The sequence below is a fragment of the Martes martes genome (genome assembly GCF_963455335.1).
Source record: "Martes martes genome assembly, chromosome: 11".
Taxonomy (NCBI): Eukaryota; Metazoa; Chordata; class Mammalia; order Carnivora; family Mustelidae; genus Martes; species Martes martes.
Window position 1 is genome coordinate 104,989,446 of NC_137899.1, and position 23,933 is coordinate 105,013,378.

General features: G+C 58.6%; 1 protein-coding gene across 5 annotated transcripts in view; it reads left to right on the forward strand.

Moving 5' to 3' along the window:
* DPP6 (dipeptidyl peptidase like 6) overlaps positions 1-23,933 on the forward strand; it is a gene marked incomplete at its 5' end in the record, with an annotated part of 869,135 nt that overhangs the window by 763,830 nt on the left and 81,372 nt on the right. For all 5 annotated transcript variants that reach the window (XM_080819089.1, XM_080819091.1, XM_080819088.1 and 2 more), the window contains 2 exons: positions 15,033-15,187; positions 17,109-17,206. In XM_080819089.1, the coding sequence (XP_080675215.1) occupies positions 15,033-15,187; positions 17,109-17,206 (253 nt within the window). The remainder of the gene's footprint in view (positions 1-15,032; positions 15,188-17,108; positions 17,207-23,933) is intronic.

The following is a 23,933-nucleotide window of genomic DNA, read 5'->3' on the forward strand; positions in this document are numbered from 1 at the left end:
TTTCAGTCCTGAGATCGCCCGCAGCAGGCCCGCACCCAGACGGAGGACGTGAGCCCCAGAGGCGGCGGGAGCGCGTTCGTGTGTGTGCAGATGTGTGTGTGTACGTGTGTGCAGATGTGTGTGTGTACGTGTGTGCAGATGTGTGTGTACGTGTGTGCAGATGTGTGTGTGTACGTGTGTGCAGATTGTGTGTACGTGTGTGCAGATGTGTGTGTACGTGTGTGCAGATGTGTGTGGACGTGTGTGCAGATGTGTGTGTACGTGTGTGCAGATGTGTGTGGACGTGTGTGCAGATGTGTGTGTGGACGTGTGTGCAGATGTGTGTGTGGACGTGTGTGCAGATGTGTGTGTACATGTGTGCAGATGTGTGTGTACGTGTGTGCAGATGTGTGTGCAGATGTGTGTGTGTACGTGTGTGCAGATGTGTGTGTACGTGTGTGCAGATGTGTGTGTGCGTGTGTGCAGATGTGTGTGTGCGTGTGTGCAGATGTGTGTGTACGTGTGTGCAGATGTGTGTGTGCGTGTGTGCAGATGTGTGTGTGCGTGTGTGCAGATGTGTGTGTGTGTGCGTGTGTGCAGATGTGTGTGTGCGTGTGTGCAGATGTGTGTGGGTGCGTGTGTGCAGATGTGTGTGGGTGCGTGTGTGCAGATGTGTGTGTACGTGTGTGCAGATGTGTGTGTACGTGTGTGCAGATGTGTGTGTGTGCGTGTGTGCAGATGTGTGTGTGCGTGTGTGCAGATGTGTGTGTGTGCGTGTGTGCAGATGTGTGTGTGTGCAGATGTGTGTGTACGTGTGTGCAGATGTGTGTGTACGTGTGTGCAGATGTGTGTGTGTGCGTGTGCGCAGGTGTGTGTGTACGTGTGTGCAGATGTGTGTGTACGTGTGTGCAGATGTGTGTGGGTGCGTGTGTGCAGATGTGTGTGGGTGCGTGTGTGCAGATGTGTGTGTGTACGTGTGTGCAGATGTGTGTGTGTACGTGTGTGCAGATGTGTGTGTGCGTGTGTGCAGATGTGTGTGTACGTGTGTGCAGATGTGTGTGTGTGCGTGTGTGCAGATGTGTGTGTACGTGTGTGCAGATGTGTGTGTGTACGTGTGTGCAGATGTGTGTGTGGACGTGTGAGACACAAAGCTGGATTCCAAGTAAGCAGCTTGAACATCTACCTTGAAAGAAGCGTGAGGACGTCGAGTTTACTTGCGCCGAGCATCACGGTCTCCCCGTGGCGTTGCCGGGCTCTCGGAGCGCCGCCCTTCCTGCGCAGCGTGAGGGAGCCCCCCCATCCGGATGCGGCGTGGCCCCGGCTCGCTGGCTCACCCACACGCATAGGGCCCAGGGCACCGTCCAAGGCCACGGGCGACCCACCCCCCAAAGGTAGCTCCTTGAAAATGTCCTACGTGGCGGACTCCAGCTGCAGAGAGAAGCACGGGCGTCCCCCTCCCTCCCAGGATGAACAGACAGAGAGCGGAGAAGCCGCAGCTCAGCAGCCAGCGGTCGGTCGTGATGAAAATCTGTCCGACCGGCCGGGCCCCGGCCAGAATCAGACCCGACTTCAGGCCTCCCTCCCTGGAGACGCGGGGCCACGCTGCCCTCTGGCGGCGGGCCTGGGTGTACCGGGCGCCGGGTGTGGAGCAGGTGCCGGGCTGTGGCTGTGCCCCAGGTGGCCCACAGCTCCGGTGACAATGAGATGCTCGCGGTGTGTAACACGCAGGTCCCGCGGCGCCGATGAGCGAGGGAGCCCTCCAGCCTCGCAAGGTGAAGGCTCCGTTTGCCTCCTGGCTCGACGTTCAGGTTTCTCTTTTAACCCCATTCATTCTGCTCCCGGCGCCTTGGATAAAATGTTTAGTGGCAGCAAAGAGGCAGCGGACGCAGGCAGGAAGGAATCCAGTTTTCTGTATTTAGAATGAGGCCATTTATTTCTGAACCCAGATCTATCAGGCACGTTATTTATGTCTCTTGCGATTTCCCAGGACCCAGATTCCTTGGGGTGCTTTGTAGTGGGGGTGGAGGGAGCGGGCCCTTACGCACTGTCAGGACCCAGGGCCGTGTCCTTTAGGACTGACCAGAGCCCCTTCCCAGGGCGCGGCATTATCGTCTGCGTCTTGCCTCGCTGAGAGATGGCCATCTGCAGTGCTGATGTCACTCCGGAGGAAGGATTCTCCAGATGCCGACGCCCAAGCCGCGGCCTGGGAGAAGCCGGGCGGAGGAAACCGGCTGTCGCCCCGCTCTGCGCTCGGCCAGCCAGGCAGAGTGATGGAGAGCACGGCGGGCTCAGAAGAGAGGCGAAGCCGGGCTCTGCCCCATCCTGGTATTCTGGGTCAGTGACTCAGCCCTCAGAGCTGCCGTTGAATCAAGCTTTCCACTTCCAGCAAGCTGTCAGCACCCTCAGGCCTCGGCCGCCTCCTCTGTAAAATGGGGCAGCAGCCGCCGCGGTCCCAGTGGGAGGATCCCGGCCTCTGTGGGCCGTGCGTGTCCAGTCACGAGTCGGACAGACCGCGCCAGGCTGGGGACCCCCGTCCTGCCCATTCCCCTCGATCCAAGGGAAGCCCCGGGAACACGGGCCACCCCAGCACCACTTTGGGGGTGTCAGCTACTGCGGATACTGTCATCCTCACGGAGAGAAGAAGAAACCAAGGGGGGGAAGGATGAGCTCAGGGCCCAGGTGGGTGCGGGCCTGTGAGAGGAAGCAGAGAACGTTGTGCACGTTGGTGCCGTGGGAACATCTGGAAGGACGTGGCCCCACCAGTCCTCTCTGCAGGCGAGGGCGCCTTCCGTCCAAGCTTCCTTGGTACTCTGTCGGCCCAGAGTCCCACAGGAAGCCGGCAGCCCCCAGTCTTTGGGGCGGGATGACAAGGCCTGCCGCCTCCGTGAGAGGGAGAAAGCAGAGCTCTCGCATTTGCAGTAAGGACGGGGCCTGGGAGCCCAGCCTGACCCAGCTGGGGACTGGTTCTCGAAGCCCCCCCGGTGAGAGCCCCCAGGTCGACTGGGCCCTTCTTTGGGAGAAGCTCCATAACAAGCACTGGTAAATGGAAGTTCCTGCCTGCGATTATTTTATTCACACAGTGACTAAGAGTGGGGACCGTTCCTGTCCCTTGGCTTTGGACCACACCCGGCCACAGAGCACGAGGAGAGAACAGAGCATAGGGACGGTTGGCTAGACCGGAGGCTTCTATAAGCCGGTTGGATTTTGGCAAAGGGACAGTTCCCTGGGACGGCTGCTCGTCACCGTAAAAAGAAGCCAAATTTTTCTGCCAACCACTGCACAAAATCGGACAGAAGATTCATACAGCTGATCCTATAAAACAAAACTAAAATACACTCTTTATCTTGGAAAAAGACTCGCTGAGAGGATGAGAAACAAATCATCAGATCCCTTCCCCTCTGTGCTCATAGCCGGCAAGTCCGTGATCGTCGTACAGGGTGATCTCGGAAGGGAAACGCTGTGGGGGACAGCAGGAAGGAGACGGGACGCCCTGGCTGGGCCGGACTAACAGGGAGACCCCTCGAGCTCCCTCCGAGGCCGTGCCCCTCGGCACCGTCTCCTGGGCCTGAGCTGCGCTGGGGGTAGAAGCGAGTCCACTTTCCTCTGCACCGAAGGGCTGGGTGAGGCGGCCCAGCCCCATTCCGTCCGCATTTCCCTCCCAGCGCAGTCTGCCTTACGGTGTGCAGCGAACCCGCAGTTGCCCAGAAATGGAAGCCGAGTGTCCCGTGAAGCTGGGGTCCAGGTCGAGTCAGGCTTTGGAGTCTGGTGGCCTCCATTGCCTCTACCGCGTCACGGGCGTCTGAGTCCCAGCATACCGGGCCCCGGGCAGCCGCCACCGTGTCCCCATCGGTACCACGGGAGCAGCGGCACAGGGATGACGATCAGGAGAACGGTGCGGCCCCCCGTGGCCCCCCTCGGCCCCGGTCCTGTCTTGGGCACTCAGCCGAGTGAAGCTACGAGTGCGCCGGTTGTCACTGTCAGAAAACACCCCGTGTTAGTGAAAAATGGAACAGTCTGTGTTTCTCGATACCGAGTGAAGCCAGCCTTCCTCCCGGCTTGTTAGCACCGGCCCGCAGAACGGGGACACAGTTGTCCTCATAGGCTTGGGACTTTGGGGACAGGGCGTCCTCATGGGAAGATGATGCGTGACAAGCACAGCAGCTGACAAACCATAGGTACTATCGACACTAACGGTCCAGCGGCTGCCGTCTCGCGGGTCGTGGCACCACGTGGGTCCGTCAGTCGTCCAAGATATTGATTCACTATAATGATGAGAATGAATGGACGACAGGGGCCCCGAATGAATGGTGGTGTCTGGTTTGCTTGGGTACCGGGTCTTGTACGAAGGGGAAGAGCCAGGACTTTCTCCAGGAGGGAGCAGCCTCCTGCGGGGGGTGGGGGCGTGGAGCCACAGAAAGGATCCAGGTCGGTGCGGTGTGGGGAGACAGGTTAAACAGAACCCGCTCTCCCTGTCTCGACAGTGTTCCCACCTGTCCCTGCCCACACCGTGCTCCTCGAGGTTGAGGGGACCCTGGAGCTCCCATCCCCAGCATTCTCAACACCGGCAACGTCACGGGACTGTCTTCATAAAAGTTGCCACCAGAACCATGACCCTGTGGCGTGTGGTGCTGTGGGCCCTGCGTGAGGGGAAAGGGGCAGCCCTGTGACCTTGAGGATCCGCAAGGACCTTTCTGCCCTTGGTCTCCCTCCCACTTCTCACACTTTTGCTCCTTCCGTTTCGTGGGTGAGGGATGTGAGGGCTTGAAGGCCTTGTCTGGGGCCGCTGGTCCGGGCCCGGTGGGATGGTACCGGTTTCTGTGACTCGCCACGGCCGCTCCGGGATGGGGGAGCCAGGAGGAGCAGGTTCGCGGTGCCTGTGTTCATCCTGCGTTCATTCTGGATTGCCCGTGGCTACAGACCGCAGGCCATGCCCCGGTCATGCCACCAGCCCGGTGAAGTCGGTGTCGAAGGGGACGGACGCTTTAGTGGAAGGGGTGATTGGGTGTAGGATGGGAAGCAGGACAGAAATGGTAAGAATGGGAACGCTGCTGGGCCGGGCGTGTGCACAGAATGGTGGGTCGTGGTCCAGCCCGGTGGTGGCTGTTGTCACCGACCATCAGAGGGGTGACACCACCCAAGTGTAGGATGGCAAAGGGAAGCTTGTCTGCAGGAAGTGGCCTTCGGGGAGGTGGTCCGTGGGGTTCTGTGCTCCCACCACAGGGCATTCTCCAAGGATGGGCAGAGGAGCCACAGCCTACAGAGGCGTGGGCTGAGGGTCAGACCCCCTCTCAGGCCCAGCCGGCGCCTGAGCCCTTCGCTTCTCCGTGATGGCCAGCCTGACCCAGGGGCTCTGTGGTTCTGAACAGCAGGACGTGCCGAAAGCAAGTGAGGGCAGGGGGGCGCACGTGCTGCTCTGGGCAGGGGGATGCTGGCCGTGGAGGGAAGGGAACCAGACACCAGGCAGGGCTGCCAAGGGGCAGGAGTGTGTTTCCTGCACCTTCCGAGCCTTCCTCACACCCTGAAACGTGCTATCATAGACCAATACGCAAAGCTGCGCCCAGGCAGGGGTTCCTCTGCGTCAGCCACTTCCAGGAAACCAGCAGGTGTTTCCGACCCGCGGGCATCCCCCCGGATTGAACCCCTCAGGCTGTAGGCAGTGGGTACTGCAGCAGCTTTCAAAGGAAGGGGTGGCTGGGCTGCCACCAAGCGTGGTCCCTGCCCCTCTTTCCTCCTGTCTCTTCTCACGGCCCCTGTCTGGAAAGGGCTGTCCGGCTGCAGCCCCTGGTCAGGCGCCCCTCTGGAGGGGGTGACCGCACATCCTCGGTCTAAGGCACAGCCCAGAGCGGCTTCAGTTCGAGCCGTGATAACCATCCCGGCCAGTGCGGGGACAGGGTTGGGCGGCACGGAACGGCTCGGCCCCGGGCTCGGGGACGGGCCTCGCTCTCCCTCTCCACCCTCCGCGTCTCCTTCTCCGTCCGCCTCCCAGAAGCAGCACAGCCCGTCCCTTTCCTGTCGCAGTGTCCCGAGCCCGTTCCCCGTGGTCAGGATGTGCTGCGTAGTCAGAAGGCAGCCTCTTGTTCTTGGGACAGTAGAACCAAGAGTCTAATAACTTGATGTCGTTGGGCCTGGACGCTGTTCTGGGCGCTGTTCGTAATTGACAGTTAATTAACCTTCCTCTTTTAAAAAAAGCGGAAGCTTGAGACCTCATTTCCCGTCCCACACACATTGTTTTTGATATCCATTATTTTTAAAATATGTTTTCACTGATATTAAGAAATAATTATGCAGAATATCAGAGACTGATTAAGGGGACGATGCTCTATTAGGATTTTCTTTGAAAATATGTATAATAATGAGCTTTCCTGCAGTGTATCGTAAGGAAATATTATTCTCATGACACATCTTTAAAGCAAAAGGCAGTGTATGATAGGAATGTTACATATCATTTCAAGGCTCTAATTTTGTATTTGTGGTGAAGAATTCTAACTCTCAGAAGAGGACAAAAGAAAGTCAGTACTTTGGAAAAATAAAAATAAAAACCTTCATAACTGAAAACTGTCGTAGATCCCAGTTAGTGGCTGAGTCACTGTACAATTAAATTTCCAATTTCAGAATCTCAATCATTTTTAACTTTCTTGTGAATATTAACAGGGTGAACAGCTTTGGCAAAACGCCAGGAAGAAAACTGTAGCTGTCCAAGGAAATTAAAAATCATTGCCGGGTCGGTAATTTATTTTCCCTGAGACACTAAACCAATCACTGTATAGATTATTGAATTAATATCAAAGCCGGTTGGCATATGAGGGCAGAGCACTGTCTCTTTCTCACACGGAGCGCATTTCGGGAGCCGAACTTAAAACAGCATTTGGCCGATGCCCTGGGGCGCCCGCGGCGGGCTGTCTCAGCGCCCTCCTCTAGGAGACTCAGATCGGGGATGTGAGATCGGCGGGCACCGTCCCTGGCCACGTCCATCTTCGGGTCCTGTTCGGTGGGTGCACGGGGTCTGGGACCACCCGGGCCGCAGGACACCGCAGACAGACGTGGGCGCGTGCCGCGTTTTCCACGGATCCACCGGCTCACCGAGTAGCAAACCATTTAGACTTTTCCCGTTGGGTTTCCTCGGGGGTGGGGGGCGCGGCCGGGGTGGAGCGGTACATACTGAGGTGTCCGTGTCAAGGGTTGGGGGAGCCCCTGCTGAAACAGGTGCGAGCACATTCGCCTGCGCGGTTTGGCGGGAGGGAGGGAGCAGATCTGCATTGCCCGGACGCGTGGTGTCTGCACCAGGGATGCGGGAGGCGGCAGCCCTCAGTGGTGTGCCTTCTGCCTGACATCGGCCCTGCCTTCCCAACGCTGATCCTCACCGCCTCGTTTTTACTATAAGTCGGGAGGACTTGGGGCGGGGCTGCTGGGGCTGTTTCGTGGCAGAGGAAACGTCATTTTTGCAGCTGCTTTACAAAGCGTGCGGTGAATATCCCCACCACCCTCCTTGGCCCCGACTGGCCGGCGTGTCCCCCGCGGTCGGTCCCAGCGAGGCCGGGAAACCGGCTGGGGCCCCGTACGGAAGCTGCTCTTTGGCTGTTCAGTCTTCAGGACCCACGAGAGTGATCTGTAAGGAGAGTCCCCTGACCTCAAGGCTGTTCTGTGACCAGATGCCCGGGCTCTCCAGGCACGAGGCCAGAGGGTCGGTCTGGTCCCAGGCGCATGTCCTGCTTGCCTTTCTTCTGCCCTCTCGTTGGGCTCTACTATCCTGTGATGCTGGACGTTAGGTGGCACCGACAGGGCCCAGACACCAGGTACTCACGGGCATCGGCTGCTGTAACTCTTACGACAACGACCCCAAGAGGTGGATGCCGTTATCTTCCCCATTTACAGATAAGGAAAAAGGTAACAGAGCTGGCAAGTGGCGGTGCCAGACTTTGGATCTCCCAAGCCCAGCTCCAGAGTCCGTCCTCCTGAGCACCGCACACCCGGCCTCTGTAGGGTGGCATGCTGTTCTCCTCCTCAGTCCCTCTCCAGGAAGCTTTCCAGGATGGTCCTTGTCACCGTCTCTGTCCAGTTTGTGACATTGGATTTCGCCCAGGTACCACTCATGAGCGATTAGGAAAGAACGAGAGAGAGTGAGGTGTGCCCCGCTCAGCACCGTCGTTCCCCATTGACTCTCCTCCCTCCGGGGACCAGACACGGCCTCCGTCCTGTGCACTGGGTGTGACGGTGACAGCCCGAGTCCCCCGCCCTCCCACCCCCTGCTCCAGACCTGCACCGGCCCTCTTCTCTCCCGACCCCTCCCTTCCTCAGGGTCTTGCACGATCTTTAAACGTATCCAAGGTCGCTGTGGAATAAAAGCACCGTCTTACAGGGGCCGCCGTGGAGGACAGAGGAGGGCATTTTTGTTTAAGTTTTTTCTTCCAGATGCACCGTGAGGCTCTCGCCTCTCCCAGGGGTCAGACCTTCCTGCCGGAAGCCCGTGTCTCCTCCGTCGCACAGAGCACGGGTCACAGCGCCTGGCCAGCTGGGGGTCGGTGGGGCCACTGGGATGGGAAATCCTGGACACGCAGAATAGGAATGTGGACACCACCAAGGGGTCCTGGCTCCGCTCGCTCACAGCGGGATGTTTAGGGCCGTGGAGCCTCGTGAAGGAAGCCCCCACTCTGCTGGGAGGGTGGCGGGCAGAGCGCGGCCGCCGAGCAGGCCCTCCAGCAGCCCCTGGGTCCGCGTCCTGAGCACGCACCGTGCTCCCCTCGGCCCCCCGCTCCCGCCGGCAGCGCCCCGGGCCCAGGCTCACTTTCAGGCTGTGGTAAACACACACGGTTTTCTAGTAGACGCGGCCAGGGCGAAGCCCCACTTGGGGTCGGTGGTTCCCCTTTCAAGACTCGGGACACAGCGTGGCGTTGGGTCTGGCGACCTGCCTTCCGGAACCTGCTCCAAGGAAGTTGCGCAGACGTCGGAGTCAAGGCGCCAGGCAGTCAGGGCGGCGCCACGTCAGCACGTCCACGCGTCCGCGGTCACGCTTGGTTCTCCTGGAGCCGAAGACATTGCGCGTCACGGGACGTTTAAGTATTTGTCGCGTGTATCATATGCTCTTGTGGTGAACGGAGTACAGGTCAGGTTGTCAGATGTGCTGAGCGTTTCAAACTGAATGAAAATGGGTCTCCTGCCTTGTAGTTCTGTGAGAAGGGGGCACTCGCGCTCAGAAAGGGGCCGATGCTCTCGCTTCACCGTCGAGGGAAAGGGGCCCAGAGGGTGGGTCAGAGGCAGAGTCCAGCTCCCGCTGGTCGCGTGGGGCCCTAGAAGTAGCGGGTGGGAGCCAGGCATTCTCCTGGGAGACTATTTTTCTGTGGATTTTCCCCCCACAGCCCCTTCTTTCTCTGCTGGGCAGCGGAGACCCCAGTGTGGCGGGGCCTGAGCCGTGAGCTCCTGCAGCCCTTGTAAGGCACGCCGGCCTCAGCCGGGTCTCCACGTCTCCGTGCTCTTCTCCGCAGAACGCAAGAACGCACGCCCTCCAGCTCCGTGCTTACCTGACTTTGCCTGTGTTTGATGATCACTCGATGATCTCCCTGATGAGGACCCTCTCGTACTTTAAATACCTCTTTCACATGGCGAGGTCACGTGGCGGGGTGGAGCGGGTGAGCTTTCTCTGCTGCCGAAACGAGGCACGTGGCCCAGGAGCCTGCAGGCTCCTTTCCAGGAGGGGCCTGTCCCTTTGGACCAGCACGAGGAGCGACCCCAGGGCCAGGCCATTGCACCTGAACAGAGACCAGAGGCCCCATGTCGCTGCTGCCCTCTGCCTGATGAAACCCGGCTCTCAGCGGGGTCTGCAGCCTTTCCCCCCACTTATCTGACTCCACTGAGGCCCACGTGAGAACCCCCTTCCCCAGAGACAAGCTGGAATTCAGGCTGACAGCACCATCTGGCTCGAGGAAGTGTTGAATGAGTGGCGGTCCTGGTGCGGGTGGCCATGACCGTGGCCGAGTGCCGGTCCTGGCTGAGGTCGTGTGGGGAGAGCTTGGTGGTAAACACCCCGTGTCCAGGGGGCGGGCAGACCCGGGCTTTGTCCTGCGGGTGACTTAAGTCTACGAACGTTACCCAGATGTGAGGCTGTGGGAGGACTGAGTGGTGTGTAAAGTACTTGCAACCACGTCTGGCACACAACCTCACTATATGAGTATTTGTTGGACACAAGAGGACGTTCTGACGTCTGACCGGGGTGCGGGAAGGGTCCCACGACAGCAAGTACCCAGCGTGTAGCGGCATCAGAACTGGCGGGGAGGGTGGGGCGTGGGACTCGGCCCGGCACACACCGTGTCAGGCCCGCACGCGGGCGCACCCGGGAAGCAGGGGTGCCCGCAGTTCGGGTCAGGCCGAGGGTACAGCCCCCTGCCGGGCCGGTCTGACCCAGAAATCCCGCCCACTGAGTTTCAGGGAAGAATTCGGCCGCCTCGGAGCCCCTCACTCAGCAGTGCTCTTCCTACAGATGTGGACCTGGGTGTTGGGGACCCGTGTGGGCAGAGCCCGGCATAACCTCACGCAAGCTTCCGGCAGCCCCCGAGACACAGTGCCGCCCCTGGATGGCTTTACACCACAGAAGTGTGTTGTCTCGGTTCCACAGGCTGGACGTCTGAAATCAAGGTGTCCCGGGGCCCTTCTCCCTCCGAGACTCCGCACAGAATCCTGCCTGCTCTCTCCCGGCTCCGCTGGCTGGCAGCCCTCGGCAGCCCTTGCCTTGTAGACACATCCCCCCGCCTCAGCTTTTGCCTTCCCAGGACAGCATCGCCATCTGTCTCTGGGGCTCTTTTCCTGTCCTCATGAGGACCCCAGTCAGATAGGACTGGAGCCCACCCTCCTCCAGGATGACCTCATGTAAAGGACACCTGCAGTGACCTTGTTTTCAAACAAGGTCACATTCCCAGGTACCAGGGATTAGGACGCAGCATATCCCTTCAACCCACCACACAGTTTAAAGGGGAACCTATGATTCTCCCGTTCAATAAGGTATTCCCATACGGAGAGCTGGGAGCGTATGTCACTGGCACCGAGGAAGCCGACAGTTCCAAAGTACAATGCTTATTGGATCAGACACGGGCTATTTGTCAAGTTGGTCATTCTTTTTCTTTAAAGATTTTTTTATTTGAGAGGGAGAGAGAGAAGGAGCGGGGGAGGGGCAGAGGGAGAGGAAGTGAGACTTTTTTTTTTTTTTTAAGATTTTACTTATTCATTTGAGAGAGAGAGAGTGAGAGAGCATGAGAGCTGAGAAGGTCAGAGGGAGAAGCAGACTCCCCATGGAGCTGGAAGCCCGATGCGGGACTCGATTCCGGGACTCTGAGATCATGACCCGAGCCGAAGACAGTTGCCCAACCAACGGAGCCACCCAGGCGCCCAGGAAGTGAGACTCTTCCAGCAGACTCCCCGCTGAGCATGGAGCCCAAGGCGGGGCGGGGGAGGGCGCTCGATCCCAGGACCTGCGATCATGACCTGAGCCAAAACACTTGACCACGCACCACCCAGGAACCTAAAGTTGGTCATTCTTAACCAGAATGCACACCAAACCTGCCCCTGGAGCTTTTGCAGAAAAGACACCCGTGCCCGCCCCACCCTCACCCCCTGCCCGACCCCAGCCTTGACCCCAGGAAACACAGACTGTTCTGCTCGGAGTGGAGCCTGGCGTCTGTACCGAAAATTGTGCGCCACTCCCACGAGCTTTCCTGCGAACAGCCCTGGTGACGCCAGGCTCCCGCCGTGGGGCCACGTGCGGTCCCCTCTCCTGCCGCACCTGCCAGCCGCTCGGGGACACGGGAGGATTCCTCTTCTTTGCTGGATCGGCCTATCTCAGCTTGAGCCCAGAGAGATCGTGTCCTTCCAGACAAGCCCTAACATTGATTGTCGGGAGTCAGTGACACTCACACAGCGGAGTTGGCTTCCTTTAGACGCGGTGACAAGACGTGAGGGACATTAGCCCGGATCACACCGTGAGCTTCGGCGTGTGGATAGAGCTTTCCGCCCTTTGACAGGGGGTGGTGGCGACTCGTTGGTGGCTCCAAATGTATTTTTCTTGTTTGATTCTAAAATGGTCCCTGACAGGACGGGGAAGGGGAAGGCAACGCCCAGAGTCCAGTTTCGCAAGTGATTCGCCCGTGCTCAGAAGGGCTTCCCGTCCTGTTGCAAGACAAGTGCTCGCGCAGTTAGTTCAGCTGGAGAGATCCCCGTGTTTGGTCCCCTCTGCAGAACTCTGTCCCGAAGCTGCTTTCGGTTCATGGGGTTTAAGCCAACTGCTTCATTCGGCTGGAGATCCTGAAGAAAAGGTTTGCAGAATAGGGACGTTCGTAATTAACCAAAAATGCCCACATTTCATCCGCCGGGTCCTTCTCCCCTTAGTTCCTTGTACCTCATTATCTCTTTATTGAGAAACTAACGCAGAAAAGTAAAAATGCCAAAGAACAGTGTGTTAAGGGGCATTTGGGGAAAGTGGGCTGTGGCCCCTGGTCACGTGTGGCCCCGCCCAGTGGTGTCCATCGTCTCACCACGGGATGGAATCAGAAGGAACTAACGTGGGCCGACAACACGGCCCGGTGTCTGCCACCCCGCACTGTGGGGGCTCTGAGCTCCCTTCCCCCCAGCACAGCCTAAAGTCTGAAGTGACCCTTTTCTGTTTGCATCCAGATTCTCTGCACAGCGCGTCGAGCTCAGCGGCAGGGCGCTGGCTTTGCTGATGGAGTGGACAGAAGCAGATGATGCACTCTCTCCCCAGTCAGGCCAGGCCTTCCCCCCCACATGCATTCTGTCTCCTGAGGGCGAGTCTGGAGGCAGGATGCACACAAGGAGGGGGGCGGGAGATGGGAAGCGGCTTCCTCGCGGGCCTGGCCCCCACGCCGTGCTCCTGCACCGGGGGCCTGGCATGGGCGTGGTGCCAGCCCCCCCTTTTAGGGGATTGCTCATGCTGGTGTTTGTTTTCGTCAAGACCTTCTTCGTTCACAAAGGCCGGAGACTCCTGAGCCCGCCGTGAGTCCCCGTGGGCAGACACCGCTGATCTCGGGCAGACTCTGCTTCCTGCCGAGCCCCTTCAGATCCGCTCGCTCTCTGGGCTTCCCCTCGCCTTGATGGGCCCCTCCCCCCAGCCCTGCAGCGCGGAGTGATTGAGCAGAATCACCCCCAAACTGCATTACAAATGGTGCCTGTTTTTTTCCAGCAGACCATCTGCTGGGTCTGTTACTCACCGTCCGGCGCCAAGCCGCGGAGTCCGGGGGCTCCGTGGGCCCGCACTTCTGAACCAGCTCATTCCAGACTCGCACCTGAAAGTCACTTTGCCGGCTGCCGGAGACGCTGGAAACATCCAGGCTCCGGAGAGGCGGCCGTCTTCCTTTCTGTGGTTGTTGCTCCCAACCTCAGGAGGCCCCCGGGCTTCCGTGGGGTCTGGAGAACTCTGGGGCCCTTTCCAGGGCTGCCCCGAGAGGGCAGGACACGGGAGGCGGGGCTGTTCGGGGCGGCGGCCGTGCCCCCGGGGGACAGATGCCAGAACCGAGGACTCCGGGGCCCTAAAGCTATTGTCCACTGAGCCCCGCTTTCTGACCTGGGGCGCATTCGGGGGACAGGAGTGCTGGGTGTTGGGTGAGACTCAGCCATCCGGTGAGCGGCCCAGTAGCAAGTCTGCCTGCCTTGAGTGGGGTCCCCACCGGTGGCTGCTGGCGGCCTGGTGGGGGCACCTGCAGGGCAGGGAGGATGTTTGCAGGGAGGATGGTGCAAACGTGGGGGCTCGTCCCCCAAGAGACCAGGCCGGCGAGCCCAGGCTGGAGGAAGGGCTGCCCCCTCGGGACCTGGGACCAAGGGTTTGCGGCCTGCCCACTCGCAGGCCTGGGCTTGGCACTGAGCGTCTCCATGGCTGGTGGCAGCAGGGTCCCCAGAACATGGCCATGAGCCCCAGTGTCCACCCTGTGGCCATCTGACCCCCACCGTGGAGGCGGTACCGCTCCCTCATCATCCCCGCGTGGTCCTCTCCTTCTGCGGCCAACTGGCCTTGCCTGTGTCCTTGCCTGTGTCCCCACGTACCATGTTGTCCCTTGGGTCATGTGTGCTCAGTTCACTTTCTCACCATGATTTCGGGGCCCTGCACTGCCTGTCACCACGGGCACACGGAGCTGGGGTCTGGGACACACCCGAGAGCGACCGGTTCAGTGCGAGTCGTGTTACGTGATCCTGTAATTGCGTTGACTGTGGCTCTCAGAGCAGGTCTGGAGGGAAGTCAATGACAATGTCCACAGACCACGCAAAGACAGTCCCCGCACCTAGGAGCAGGGGCCTCGGGCCCCCAGACTCGGTACACCTGGGGAAGGCGAGAGGGCACTGGAACTTCTTTCTGGAGTAGACAACAGATCCCACAAAGCTCAGCCGTAGCGAAGACTCATTAGCCCAGACGCTTGGCTGCGATGACACAACATAACGGGGAGCCGTGACCATGGTCACGTGTACTTCCGCCTCGTTTCTGCCACAGCCGGGGAAAGTCGTCCACGGCCGGGGGTGCGCTGACCTTTGAGCTCACTCCCCTTCCGCACGGCTGTTCCCGACGGAGCGCGTGTGTGGACGTGGGTCCCCGGCGAGCCGACACGGGGTTTTCTGGCTCCAGGACAGCGTCCCTTCTCCCTTGTACCGCCCGCGGGGCCCTGCCACTGCATGCATTGACTTCCTGTGGGTCTGCTTCCTTAAAGCACCTTAAAATAATAACTCACCGTAGTGCAGTAATCATTCGATTGAAAAAGCACATGTTGGGCTCACAGGGTTCAAATTCAGGCAAAATAGAAACAACGTTTTGCAGCTCACCAGCTTCTGTTCAGGGGGACCTCCAGTGGGCTTCGCCGTGCTGGGGCTCGGTGGTCAGCCACGGGGACTCCTTGAGCCCCGCGGGGTGAAGGCGTGTCCAGGCGTGGGGCAGACCGCTCACACGCTGCAGAAGGTCCATGTCCCCGAGGGGATGCGTGTTGCGCTGGCCACCCCGGACGGGCCCACACAGCCCTGGTTCACACCCCACATGTTGTCTGTCTACATGTCTCTACTCTGTTTTCCCCTAGAGGAGATTCTGAAGACACACATCGCGCACTGGTGGTCTCCAGACGGCACGAGGCTCGCCTATGCCACCATCAACGACTCCCGCGTGCCCGTCATGGAGCTCCCAACCTACACCGGCTCCGTCTACCCCACGGTGAAGCCCTACCACTACCCCAAGGTAGGCGAGCTGAAACAGTACAGCGGGCGCCTGGCCTTGTCCGTCCGCAGCGCCGATGTGGGGCTGTCCGGGCACACGTCTTACAAGCAGTGCAGTCAACAGGCGCAAGATGCATTATTTCCCCTTACATGTATTAAATTCCCGTCTTTGCGGAGTTGAATCTGTTGGCAGGTTTATTCTATTTTAAATAATTGGACCACCGTGAATTATTGGTCTGAGTTTCGTTGGAACCAAAAATAAAAGCATCACCTCTGCCTGTGATTCCCTGGCAACAGCAGCTCCCACAGCCTGCTCCGGGGGCCCCCTGCCTGCAAATCTGTAGTTAGAATTTGGCTTCCAAGAGGTCAGAGGGATCACTGCCTGCCCTGGTCCCCTGGTCCGGGCCGGGCTGTTCTGGGCTTGGTCCTGTTAGGACCTGGAATCTCCAGCTGCTTCCCAGGCTGAGTCGTTGGCCCAGAGAACCAGCAGAAAAGTGAGGGTGCGGTGGGGCTGGAGGGGACAACGTTTGTCTGAACCTCGCTTTCTTAGTGGATCACAGCATCCTGGCACGAAGGCAGGACCCGATGCCAAATTTCTGCAGCCCACCCAGCTGGGAGGTCTGACAGGGAGGACACAGGTGCCCGCTGCCCCCTGGCTTCACTAGACCACGCCGGGCCCCGGGGGCCAGGTGGATGCGAGCCATTCACTGCCCGTGCCTGCCTGGTGCCAAGCGCTCACGTCCTGCCTCAGGCTGCCCGGAAGGAGCCCTTGAGCCTCCCCCAGGGAGCCCCGAGCCCTGGCTCCCGAGCCGCCGGAAGGTTCTGAGAGCTGGTGCGGCCGGCGGACGAGACACGCCAGCCCACCGTCTGCAGCGGGACAAGGGAGGCCGGGAGGTGCACGGGCCCCTGGCCAGAAAAGGAAAGACGAGCTCCGTAACAGTGGGCATCTGCTTCTCACAGCCCTGGAGACTCAGAGTCCGAGGTCAGGGTGCCAGTACGATGGGGTTCTGGGAGGCCTGTGTTTCTGGCTTGCAGACCCTGCCTTCTCTCTGTGTTCTCACACAGCCCAGAGCGAGGGAGCTTTGGTGTCTGTCTCCATATGAGGCCACGAACCCCATCCTGGGGCTCCACCCTCGTGATCTCGCCAGCCCTGATCGCCTCCCCAAGGCCTCGCCTCCAGACACCATCACACTGGGGGTTAGAGCTGCGACAAAGGAATTTTGAATTTGGGGGACGCGGGCACTCAGTCCACAGCACCTGCTAACACTGAGCCTTTCCTCCGGCCCTTTGAGTGGTGTGGCCAGGGACATCCCAGGCTGGAGGAGCGGGCCTCCTCTGGGAGCACTCCTCTGGGAGTCTGCCATCGTCCCGTTCTGGGAGCGTCTAAGATGTCAACACACCACACGGGTTTGCCTGTGGACAGAATTCGCTCACTCGTCTCAGCCAGGCGAGGAATGCCGCCTCTCCCCCTTCCCACCAGTGCTGTTGCCCCAGAACAGGGATCATGGTGTGGGGAGCAGTGATGGAGAGCGGGACGCACCCAGCTGCTTTTCCGGGGATTCCCTCCCCGCCCCGCCCCGCTGGGCCACGGCCACACCCATCAGCTCCACCACGTGCCTCTCCTGTCAGCACAGCGCCTCTTGGTATCGCCTCCGGGAATTTTTCTCCTACTCCTTGTCAGTTCCTTTTCCCCTCCATGCTGAGAATCAGGAGGCACTAGGAGGAATGCGGAGAGGGAGGGTTCCTGGGGCAGGAGCATCGCTGGTCCCGTTATCTCTTGCCCTTTTAAGGTTCTGTGCACAAGCGATCTGCTCTCAGCCCGGGTCACTCAGGTGTCTGGAGCCCCAGAGTCCTCCCTGGGCATTTCCCAGGGAGGATTTTGCAGCAAGAAGACACTGCCCCCCAGGAGAACTTACTCACATCTCCTCCCCTTTACTTCCCAGGCCGGATGCGAAAACCCCAGCATTTCTCTCCACGTTATTGGCTTAAACGGACCCACGCACGATCTGGAGATGATGCCGCCCGACGATCCACGGATGAGGTCTGCTTCCTTTCCTCTGTTACATTAACTGAAAATGAGATGAGTGTGCATTTTCGGGGTCTCTCCTGACTTACGTTACCACTAATTTAAACATCCAAGAGAAAGGTAACCCTTTCTAACCCTTTCGTGACTGCTTCATGGTTCAGTTCGCTGCAAAGGAACCTCGTTCCAACCAGCCCTGCTATTTTTAACCCAAGGAGGCAGCAGAACAGATGGGCACAGGTGACTGTCCTGTTACCGCTGACGTCTGGTTTGGGTAGATTTTTTTTAATCACAACAGTGGAGTAGGATCTTACCTAAGTCAAGTGGTCTCGGAAACTCGTTTCATCCTGACCCGAAGTCTGAACACCCGCGACCAAGGACACCTCCCGAGCCCACGTGTGTCGTCATTCAAGCTCTCTGTGGGGGGAGGGGAATTGAGGGACACTGAAAACACGAGCCCACCGTGTGGGCACCGGGACCCACTCCCTGAGAGATCTCCGTAAGTCTAGGACAGGCCCAGGGACGCGACAGTGAGGCATTCCGAGACCCAGCAGACCCTGCCCCGGGTTGGGGCATAACTCCAGCCCAGGCCTTTACTATTCAGTAAATACTGAAACACTGTGAGAGCTTCTGGAAGCTTCTAGAAGGGCAGGAGCCTGGCCCCATCCACTCCGGGCCCTGCCCGGGGCTGGGAGCTCGGGCACGTGGCGCTGCTGGGCCTCTGGGAACGGTGTGGTGGTCCCCCTGTGACTTCCTGAGTCGGACCCGCCCGCCCGCATCTCGCAGTCCTGAGCCTGGAGGTTCCTGCAACTCCCCCCGCTCCGTGGAGAGTAGAGCGCGGGGTCCTCGGGCGGACAGACTGAGCACAGTATTCTGTGCTCCTCGCTGCCTGTTTCCCTGCCCGGGATGGGTCTCCTCTGCGTCCGAGGGTCGCCGTGGTCCCAGAGGCTCATGAGTCTGGCCCCTGAAGGCCGGTCCTCGGGGTCCCAGGGCCTCCCGCATGTGCCAGCCGGCAGGGAAGGGGGAGGCGTTGGATCGATTCGGCCGATAAAGCTTTCGCGGGGGTAGAAGAAAAGCTCGGGTTATTGCTTTGTCTTCTCTCCTGAAGATCCAATATTTCATTGTTCTCCTCTCAGCGCTCATCCCTGCCAGGCCTCCTGGGGCCGGGTCCAGCAAACTCATAGAATTAATATGGAAAGTCACCTGGAAAATCTAAGCCATCTGTTTGAGTTAATTGAAAATCTCATTTAGTCAATTTGGTGATGCTGTTTCCGCAGGCTTGATTAGCTCCAAGGACAATGAAGAATTAGCCTCAGTCAGGGCTGGAAGTTCGCGGGCTGGTTTCAGGTTTTCTGCGCTGATTTCGTAGGTGAAGTGCGATGGTTCCTCACGTGCCATGTAGGCCTGTCACGTGGGACAGTCACACTTTCTTGCGCTCTCTCTGTCGCACAGCCCCGAGATCGTCTGCGAAGGGAGCCCAGGTAGATCAGGAACCACAAGATAAATGGGAGCGCGTGTTTATGGAGCCTGACATTGCCGGCTGCGCACGGCGGGGAGCAAAGTGCGGGCATCTGATGTGGGGACGGGGGCTGCGGGGGAGCAGACCGAACAGGTCGTTGCCAGCAGCTGAGTCACCACGGGCGTGCACGGGGCCGGCCAGAAGCGTGCGGTGGGCACGCTCGTCTGCAGGAAGACGGCGTCCCTCTCGGACCCTGCAATAGGACATTCAAGGTCTGATGATTCTTTGCTGGGGGTGGGGGACACTGCAGGGTTCCCAGCAGCCCTGGCCCCGCCCATCGGATGCCAGGAGTACCCCCCCCGAGTGGTGACAGTCCCTCGTCTTGGCCAGATGTCCCCACCTGCAGAACCACTGGCTCAGAGCAAAGGTCCTGGGTTCAAATCCCAGTCCTGGGGCCTTGAAGGGTGACTCACCAGCCCTGCTTCGGGGTCCTCGTCGGCAGGACAGAGAGAAACATTATTAACGGGACCGGCTGTAACAGTCAGGTGACCCGGCACAGTCAGCCCGTCTCGGGGCTGTCCGTGGCCCCTGCGGGTCCCTGCAGGCAGCCCTCGGCTCCGGAGCTGAGGCTCACCTGTCCTCACGGTGGCCCGCGTGTCCAGCCAGCCCTCAGCGTCTCCAGGTTGCCAAGCTCCAGGCAAAGAAAATGAACGCGTGTCGAGGATTTGCTTGAACTCGTCAGCCCGCTGGGAGCTCAGGGAGGTGTTGCCGCCAGAGCAGAGGCATTGGTGAAGCCAGTGTGTGCGAACAGCTTAGCAGAGAAGGGTCGGGGTCTGCTGGGTGATGGATCCAGCAGGGCCCTCGACAGGGACCGCTGGGGACAGCCGACCCACCCACCAACACCCGCGGACGAGCCTGTGCCGGCGGGGTCCCCAGTGAATCCAGTGACACGGCCGGAGTCACGCTGGAAGAATGGCCACTGAGCTCATCGCCTCCTTACGGGTCTCACACAAACCTGAGAATCTCCGAATGGCCTCGCGGACTGGACAGGGGCAAAACAGACATCCCGATCTCCTTCCAGAGACTTTGGCCTCGGGTCAGAGAGCCTCCGTCCTCCGGGTGCTCGGGCCTCTGACTTCCCTGTGTGTCCCGTGCAGGATCTCTTCCCCAACATGGCCCCCTCCCTCCCATCTCCTAGTGACCGCCCCCCCCCCACTCAGGCCCTCCCCATCCCCGCCCGCCAGCCCCAGAAAGCTGTGAATGACGTGGGATCACCTGTTCCCTCTCCTGGCCTGCGGGGGGCTGTCTGTTCCTACATTCTTTTGTTCCCTTAAAATCATGAGCTGCTGAGGTCTGCTTTTCCAGGATTTAACCTATCCCGGGCAGTTCTGCTAGAAACGTGCTCTGGCAAGTAGTGGCCGGGCAGGATGGTGGCGGAAAATGAGTCGTCTCGTGTCCAGAAAGCCATGTGTCACCTTTCTTTCCTTTCTCGGGGACCCCACCCTATCTGCCCACCCCAGAGCCACCCCACCTCTCCACGGCCCTCCTGAGGGATGCTGGGCTCCTTCTCGGGGGGCTTGCCCCGAGCTCCGTCCGCGCGGAGACCCTGCTGCACGGCTGAGGGGCGGCACCCACGCCTTGGGATCCGGTCAGAGGTGCTCCTTCCCGAGCGCCCCCTCCTTTCCCGGCCGCGGTTTCCTTCCTTGCACTCAGCCCAGCAGGAAATTCTGTGTACGTTGTTCACCGTGTCCTTTCCCTGCCTGCCAGCTAGAGGGGACGTCCGGGCGCGGGGCCTGGAACTCCGGACGAGCTCGGGAAACCTTCACGGGATGGGCCAGTGAACCAGACACGCGGCCATAAAGTCTTACCTCGGCAGGATTCTCAAAGACTGGGACTTCTTTGGTCGTTTGGTACGTTTCTAAGAACCACTGGCGGCCTCCTTCCTTCTCAAATCTGGGACGCTCCGGACAAGGCAGAACTTCCTCTCTGCCCATCTTGGGTTTCCAGAGCAGACTCGTGAACGAGAGGATGGACCAACCAAAGAAAATCAGACAGTTGAGTAATGCGCATGGAGAACATCCTGTGGTGAAAATCTGAAAAGTAACTCAAAGAAGCAGTTCCGAGCCCCCGCTCTGTGGCACCTTCCAGCGGGAACAAGGAATGTGCGGAGAATTACCCGGACGAAGGAGAGCGGTTTCCGTCTGCAAGGATCGCAGGCAGACCGAGGGAGCAACTCCCAGGGGAAGGCTTGTTTGCAGATTCCCCTGGCGCATCTCTGGGCTAAGAGTCGTCTCCAGTAAACGGAGAATTTATTTCCTGCCTTTAGACAGAAAAGAAGGGAGCTTTTTTCTGGGTTTGGTGCTGCTTAATTGCCTTCAGCTCAAAATAATTTTTATGTCAAATAGGCCTATCTTGGGGCAACATATTCTGGTTTCTTGCAACTAATCCTGGAAAGGTGAAGATTAGACACTTACCGTGTGGAGGGTTTGGGGGAGGAAGGAGACCTGCATCACGCCCCCAACGATCTGGGGGGTGTGGGGGGGAGAGACACAACAAAGAAATATATCATATTTTTAAAATTAAGTGCCACAAAATAGTGATCGATTCTTTGAAAACTTTTGCTGAAGGATGGATGAGTCCCTTCCAGGGAGGAGGGTCGGCAGGGGGCCGTTTGGAGGCGCAGCCCGGATCTGGGATGTCCTAGGATCCAGTGTTAACGAGGGGTGGGGGAGCATAGGGCTGGGGTTCCAGCACCGTCCGCTGTGTGTTATGGATTAATTTGTAAAAATGCGGCCCCAGACCCATTTCCGTTCTTCCCTCCTTCCAAACTGGGCTTCTAGATTTGCTGGCAGGTTTTCACACTTGGTGCTCCCTCTGCCCGTCTCCTTGGGCACAAGGATGTGGGCTTACATGCAGACAGGACAGTGGCCATGTGGGGCGGCCCCTAAAGGCTTCCCCCAGCTCTGTCATTGCTCCGACCACCCCCATCCCTGAACGCAGACAGTGAGGAGTACAGAGGCTAAGGAAGGTGTCTGAACCCACACCGATTGTGAAAAGGGGCGCTGGGCCTCACACTAGGCAGGCTAGATGGCCCCACCTCCCTGGACAGCCTCCAGATTGCTGCAGAGAATTCCGGAAGGCCACTGGCCACTTTCAGCCGGTCAGGAGCCGTCGGGGGGAAGAAACCAAAGCCTTCATCTGTCAGCTGTCCCGTGTGTTGTTGGCTTGCTAACCAGCCTCTCCGAGGGTCCTTAGACACAGCGAGGATTGGGTCTAGGCCTCCGGATCTTTCCACGTGGCAAGTACTCACTGGCCACAGCTTTGTGCCACGGATTGTGTTGGGCCCTTGGATGACCTCTCCCATGTGGTCGCCCACGGTGCAAAAAGCCAGACAGCGTGTGGTCCGTGGCCGAAGTAAAGCATGGTGGGAGCCACAGTGACAGGTGCCGGGACGCCCGCCTCACGGAGCGGCCCTTGGGCGCAGGACGACCTGACCCAAACAGGAGGCTTCTGTGGATGGTAACAGGGAATAGTGACCCCACGGAGACGGGGCGAGGGGAAGGGGCGAGCCGAGGGGAGAGACTGAGCCTCTCCAGGAGCGTGAACGCAGCCTGTCCTGGGCTGGAAAAGCCTCCGTGGGGTCAGGACACACGGCCTGTCCTGAGGTTTGTTCAAGGTCCCCCAGAAACCCAGCCGCACTGATAACACCAGCACGCTGTGTCCTACTGGTTTCCTCCGGCCTCCCCAGTGCCGCTGAGCTGGGAGCTGAATTAAGACGTAGCAGATACCGGGCAGGGTCATTTTGAAGATGTGCAGCACCGCGCCGATTACGTGTTTTTATTCCCCAAATATCCCGTCCACGCACAGGAGAGCCGCCGGCCTGGCACCGTTCCTGACCGCACGCCCGGGGAGGAGCAGGTTCCGGGTCCCTGGTCCCCCCACTTCTTCCCTTCCCTGGCCTGTGAAAGGCCCCCAGGCCTCTCACTCTCACTGTATTTTCTTCTACTTCAGCTTGTCCCTTCACATCTCCAAGAGCAAGGACTGTGACCTGCGTGAGTCACTGACGGCCACTGTCGGTCGGTGCAAGGCCGCACTCGTTCTGTTTCTTCTTTCGTCCATCGTCCCTACTTCCTTGCTCCCCCACCACGTGGGCACCTGTTTCTTTTTCCTTTTTTTTGGCAGTTTTTGGTTTCTTATTTACTGAAATCAACTGTTTTGTTAAAATGCATTTTTTCTTTAAATTGTTTTTCTTCGTTATTGTTTTAAACTTAATTACAGGCTGGCTGCCTTCCGGCGCTGGCTCCCAGGTACAACATAGAGACTCATCAGGCCTGTGCAGTGCTCAGTGCTCAGTGCTCAGCTTCGTAAGTGCGCCTCTCACCGCCTTCACCTGCTTCCCCCGGCCCCTCCCACCTCTCCTCGGGTGACCGTCAGTGTGTTCTCTTGAGTGAAAGGTCTGTTTTTTTTAATTTGTCTCCTCTTTTCTTTGTTCATTTGTTTTGTTTCTTAAACTCCACACACAAGTGAAATCATACAGCATTTGTCTTTCTCTGACTTACTTTGCTCAGCATGATACCCTGTAGCTCCGTCTGTGTTATCGTAAAGGACAAGATTTCATTCCTTTAATGCTTGAGTGATATTCCCCTATATTTATATGTATACACACACCACATCTTCTTTCTCCACTCATCTGCTGATGGACACTTGGGCTTTTTCCGTATCTTGGCTTCTGTAAACACAGGGATGCTTGGTTCTTGTATTTTCTGGGTGAACGACCAGTAGTGCAATTGCAGGGTCATAGGGTAACTCTATTTTTAATTTATTGAGGAACCTCCATGCTGTTTTCCAGAGTGGCCGCACCAGCTTGCATTCCCACCAACGGTGTAGGAGGGCTCCCCTCTCTCCGCATCCTCGCCACCACTTGTTTCCTGTGTTGTTAATTTGAGCCGTTCTGACAGGTGTGAGGTGGTGTCTCACTGTGGTTTTGATTTGTATTTCCCTGATGCTGAGTGATGTGGAGCACTTTTTCATGCATCCGTTGGCCACGTGGATGTCTTCTTTGGAGAAATATCTGTTCATGTCTCCTGCTCATTTTTAAACGGAATTATTTGGGTTTTTTGGAGGATGAGCTTTATTAGTGCTTTATACATTTGGGATACCAGCCCTTTACCGGAGTGGTCATTTCCAAATATCTCCTCCCATTCCCTAGGATGGCTTTTAGTTTTGTTGATTGTTTCCTTTGCTGTGCAAAAGCTTTTTATTTTGATGTGGTCCCAGTCGTTGATT